The 5,797-nt window shown below is 42.8% G+C and overlaps 1 protein-coding gene across 1 annotated transcript in view; it reads left to right on the top strand.

Moving 5' to 3' along the window:
• Positions 1-1,993: 1,993 nt before the first annotated feature.
• The window catches only part of LOC138862185 (uncharacterized), a 4,461-nt gene continuing 657 nt past the window's right edge, over positions 1,994-5,797 (top strand). Inside the window, exons 1-3 of the mRNA XM_070123369.1 lie at positions 1,994-2,140; positions 5,430-5,587; positions 5,623-5,797. The exon at positions 5,623-5,797 is cut by the window's right edge and continues 657 nt beyond it. Of these exons, the coding sequence (XP_069979470.1) occupies positions 1,994-2,140; positions 5,430-5,587; positions 5,623-5,797 (480 nt within the window). The remainder of the gene's footprint in view (positions 2,141-5,429; positions 5,588-5,622) is intronic.

The raw sequence follows: 5,797 nt of genomic DNA, 5'->3' as shown, positions 1-5,797 counted from the left end.
CCACTGATGATAAATAAATATTATAATCACGCTGAATGGCAGAGAGAGAGGTTGAAATGAGAGACAGAGTGTGAGAGTGAGAGGGGGGAAGGAGGGAGGGACAGTGAGAGGGAGGGAGGGACTTGGGAGAGGGAAAGGGAGGGAGGGACAGGGAGAGGAAAAGGGAGGGAGGGGTTAGGGAGGGAGGGAGACACGTGAGGGATAGAGGGAGGGAGGGAGAGACCAAGGAGAGAGGGAGGGAGGGACCAAAAGAGAGAGGGAGGGAGGGACCAAGGAGAGAGCGGGAGGGAGGGAGGGAGACACGTGAGGGATAGAGAGAGGGAGAGGGAGAGGGAGAGAAGGGAGAGGGAGAGGGAGAGGAGAGAGAGAGAGAGAGAGAGAGAGAGAGAGAGAGAGAGAGAGAGAGAGAGAGAGAGAGAGAGAGAGAGAGAGAGAGGAGGGACTGGGGAGAGGGAAAGAGGAAAGGGAGAGAAAAGAGAGAGGGAAAGAGAGAGAGAGAGAAGAGGTCCATCAAGATCAAATAAATTCGAGCCGATTTGAAGAAAATTCTCGGCCGAAGATTGAATTTCGTGGAGAGACTTGGACCTTCATGGCGGTTGGAGACGCACGCACGCACGCACGCACGCACGCACGCACGCACGCGCACACACACACACACACACACACACACACACACACACACACACACACACATATATATATATATATATATATATATATATATATATATATATATATATATATAAATATATACACATCCGCGCCCACATTAACAAATAAACACATACAAAGCTGGCATATACACTATGACACACTTCCACGTACATAAATGTAAACGCTCATATATAACTGCACATATAAACACTAAGTCTTCCTCTCTCTCTCTCTTAATCTCTTTCTCCCTTCCTGTCTCTCCCTCTCTTTCTTCCTCCCTCCCCCCCCCCTCTCTCTCTCTCTCTCTCTCTCTCTCTCTCTCTCTCTCTCTCTCTCTCTCTCTCTCTCTCTCTCTCTCTCTCTCTCTCCCTCCCTCTCTCTCCCTCCCTCCCTCCCTCCCTCCCTCTCTCTCTCTCTCTCTCTCTCTCTCTCTCTCTCTCTCTCTCTCTCTCCCTCTCTCTCTCTCTCTCTCTCTCCCTCTCTCTCTCTCTCTCTCTCTCTCTCTCTCTCTCTCTCTCTCTCTCTCTCTCTCTCTCTCTCTGTCTCTCTCTCTCTCTCTCTCTCTCTCTCTCTCTCTCTCTCTTCTCTCTGTCTGTCTCCCTCCTCCTCTCCCTCCCTCCCTCCCTCCCTCCCTCCTCCCTCCTTCTTCCCTCCTTCCCTCCTCCTCCTTCCCCCCTCTCCCTCCTCTCTCTCTCTCTCTCTCTCTCTCTCTCTCTCTCTCTCTCTCTCTCTCTCTCTCTCTCTCTCTCTCTCTCATACAGTAAAACCTTTCTTCTCAATAATCACTCTGACAAAATGGCGCGAAAATAACTCATTTCTCTTCCCCGAAACAGCTGACTAGAACGTCATCTCAATCGCTTAACGACTCGACAAAGCCTCGTCTTTGGCTTCGAGTTAATTAAACTTTTATAGACGCATAAACCCTGAGAACGAAGAGGAGAGAGAAAGAGAGATAGATAAAGAGAGAAATAGATAGATAGATTGAGAGAGAGAGAGAGAGAGAGAGAGAGAGAGAGAGAGAGAGAGAGAGAGAGAGAGAGAGAGAGAGAGAGAGAGAGAGAGAGAGAGAGAGAGAGAGAGAAAAGAAGAAAAAGAAAGAGAGATAGAGAGAAAACGAAAGAGACAGAGAGAGAAAGGCTGATTTGAACTGAAAATATTCATAGAATGATTTACAAACCCTTCAAAAAATCGCCCTGCAAAGACATCTGTTTCCATTGATTAAAAAAAGCCATCTAGAGGGGCTACCGCTATAACATTTCCTCTATTTGACCCATTTTTCTTTCTTTCTTTTTCCTTTTTTCCTTTTTTTGAACAGCAGAGTAAGCCCCGAGTAAAAATCATGGATATTGACCTGCCATACGAACACCTCCGTCTCCCAAATTGCACACGGCACGCATCGCACTTTGCCTCGATACCCACTGTGTCGCCGGAGAAATATTGTAACCCCGCGCCCTCTGAGATAGACCACTTTATAGACTCCGTGGCGGTTTTGTCTGGCAGATGGCAATATTAGTCTGAGAGAGAGAGGGGGAGAGGGAGAGGGAGGAAGAGAGGGAGAGGGAGGGAGAGGGAGGGAGAGAGAGAGGGAGGGAGAGGGAGAGGGGAGGGAGAGGGAGAGGAGGGAGGGAGAGAGAGAGAGAGAGAGGGAGAGAGAGAGAGAGAGAGAGACAGAGAGAGAGACAGAGAGAGAGACAGAGAGAGAGGGAAAGAGACGGGGAGGAAGGGAGTAGTAGAGAGAGAAACACATAGACAGACAGAAATAAATAAACAAATACAGAAAGAAAGAAAGAAAGAGAAAGAAAGAGATCTTGTCTGTCAGATGGCTCGGCAGTGATCGCCTATCGCCAGCTGCCGCCGTTACCACTTTCTTCAATTCCTTTCTGTAGATCGTAATTCCAGCTTCGTGATCTCTTCGAAGGCGGCTGATAATATTTTATAATTAAATTACGTGAGATTCTTTGTGGAAAAAAAAACTTTGTTGTGGGGGAAAAAGATGTAAAAAGAATTAAAGATGCGGCTGTTTTTCTTTATTTCCTTTTTTTTGTTATATAATCATATTGCATGGTGAGAATCTTCATGAAAAGATTGAAAACTTTGTTGTGGGAAAGCGATGTAAAAAGAATTAAAAATGCGGTTGTTTCTATCTCTCTCTCTCTCTCTCTCTCTCTCTCTCTCTCTCTCTCTATATATATATATATATATATATATATATATATATATATATATATATATATATATATATATATATATATATATATATATATATATATATATATATATATATATATATATATAATCACATTACATAGAGAGAATTTTCGTGGAAAAAGTGTGGGGAAACAAACGAAAAAAATTAAAGAGAGAGACAGCTTTTAACGGAAACCATCTTTGGCTAACCGGTCAAGATTATCACGAGAAGGTATTTCAGTTTGTCAGAAAATGGCACTATGGTAGGGAGGAAGAGCGAGAGGGAAAGGGAGTGGTAGAGGAAGAAAGATAGATAAATTGATAAATACATAGATATAAAAATAGACGGAAAAACAGATAAAAAAATAGAAAGATAGATGGTGTGTGCGTGTGCGTGTGCGTGTGTGTGTGTGTGTGTGTGTGTGTGTGTGTGTGTGTGTGTGTGTGTGTGTGTGTGTGTGTGTGTGTGAGAGAGAGAGAGAGAGAGAGAGAGAGAGAGAGAGAGAGAGAGAGAGAGAGAGAGAGAGAGAGAGAGAGAGAGAGAGAGAGAGAGAGAGAGAGAGAGAGAGAGAGAGAGAGGCAGAATAGACAGATTAGAGAGAGAGAGAGAGAGAAAGAGACAAAGAGACAGAGACAAAGACAGAGAGAGAGAAGGGGGGAGAGGGATAGGGAGAGAGATAGAGAGAGAGAGAGAAAGAGGGAGAGAGAGAGAGAGAGAGAGAGAGAGAGAGAGAGAGAGAGAGAGAGAGAGAGAGAGAGAGACAGACAGACAGAGAGATAAAGAGACAAAGAGACAGAGACAGAGACAAAGACAGACAGAGAGAGGGGGGGGGAAGTGGTATAGGGAGAAAGAAAGATATTGACAAATAGAAATAAATAAAAAATATAGAAAAACAGAAAGAGAGAGGAGGAGAAACAGATGGATTGGGGAATTGAGAAGGGTGGCCATTGCACTGTTCAAGAATAGCAAATACTTATTTCTGTTTAATCTTTAGTCATCTTTTTTTTAGATATCTGTTTCAAACTGTTAATCTAGTTTACATTAACAATATTTTTGCTTAATTCTTTTCTATTGCTGATCAATCTCTCAATCTCACTCAGCAAATTTGTACATTTAACTGCTTGTTAATCCATTTCGGTGTCTAACTACTCAATGTTACATTTCCATGCACATTTATTCATTTTCTTTCTTTTACTGGCTGCAGAAGAAGACTAAAAGGGAAAGATAGAAACGGAAATATAGAGGAAAATATGAAAATTGCGAAAAAGAAAAGAAAAGAAAAAAAAAATATGCGAACCAGTTAACAGTCGTTCTCCAATGGGAAGACGTCAAGCGTTCTCTCTTTCTCTTGCTCTCTCTCTTTCTCTTGCTCTCTCTCTTTCTCTTGCTCTTTCCCTCTTCTCTCTTTTTCTCTCTCTTTCTCTCTCTCTTTCTCTTTCTCTCTCTCTTTCTCTTGCTCTCTCTCTTTCTCTTGTTCTCTCTCTCTTTCTCTCTCTTCTCTCTTTCTCTCTTTCTTTCTCTTTCTCTTTCTCTCTCTCTCTTCTCTCTCTTTCTTTCTCTTTCTCTTTTTCTCTCTCTCTTTCTCTCTTTTCTTCTTCTTCTTCTCTTTCTCTTCTCTCTCTCTCTCTTGCTCTCTCTCTTCTCTCTTCTCTCTTCTCTCTCTCTCTTTCTCTCTTTTTTCTCTGTTCCCTTTCTCTTGTTTCTTTCTTTCTCTCTCTTTCTCTTTTTCTCTCTTCTTCTCTTCTCTCTCTCTCTCTCTCTCTCTCTCTCTTTCTTTCTTCTTTCTCTTTTTCTCTCTCTCTTCTCTCTCTTTTCCTCTTCTCTCTTTCTCTCTCTCTTGCTCTCTTTTTCTCTCTTTCTTTCTCTTGCTCTCTCTTGCTCTTTTTCTCTTGCTCTATCTTTCTCTTTCTCTCTATTTCTCTTTCTTTCTATTTCTCTTTCTATTTCTCTTTCTCTCTCTCTTTCTCTTGCTCTCTCTCTTTCTCTCTCTAACACACACAAGAAGAAAACATAGTGATAACTATCATAATGATAATATAAATAACGATAATAATAATAATGATAATATTGGTAGTAACAATAATAATAATGATGGAAGTAATAATAATAATGATAGAAATAATAAAAATAATGATAATGTCATATAAATGAATCAATAAAATATAAATATTACTACTACTAATAATAATGATAATAAATGTAAGAGGACAAACGACAGAATCAAAGACAGGCAGGTAAACATAAGGAAAAATGATAAAAGAAGGGTAGAGAAAGTGACAAAAAGAGCCATTGCCACAGACAGACAGAGAGACAGACAGACAGACACTAAACCAGAAATCGACAGGCAACCGCAAATCCATTAAAACTGACAGACAGCAACAGCAAGACAGAGATAGACAGAGAAGGGACTAAAGAAACAGACAGACAAAGACAGAAACGCAAAGAAGGACAGACACAAGCATTGACAGCGCCACAGAGATAGACAGACAGAGACAGACAGCGCCACAGACACTGACAGCCAGACAGCGACAGCGCCACAGAGTCAGACAGGCAAAACAGATCCAGACACACAGCGATTGCATCACAGAGCCAGACAAGACACAGCGCCACAGAGCCAGACAAGACACAGCGCCACAGAGCCATACAAGACACAGCGTCAGAGGAAGACATCCAGACAGCGCCACAGAGCCAGACAAGACACAGCGCCACAGAGCCAGACAACGACAGCGCCACAGAGTCTGACAGGCAAAGCAGAACCAGAATTAAACGGACAGCGACAGCTTCACCAAGACAGCCACGCAGCGACAGCCACAGATAGACAGAGACAGGGACCAGTTGCAAGAAACAACGACAGCTTCACAGACAGCCACATCAGACAGCGACAGAACAGACAGGCAAAAGACAGACAACGACAGCTTCACCAGAATTAGCCACACAGGACAGCGACAGCTACAG

Source organism: Penaeus vannamei, chromosome 7 (genome assembly GCF_042767895.1).
Source record: "Penaeus vannamei isolate JL-2024 chromosome 7, ASM4276789v1, whole genome shotgun sequence".
NCBI lineage: Eukaryota > Metazoa > Arthropoda > Malacostraca > Decapoda > Penaeidae > Penaeus > Penaeus vannamei.
Note: the sequence above shows the minus strand (reverse complement) of the source record. Positions and strands in the feature narration are given on the sequence as shown.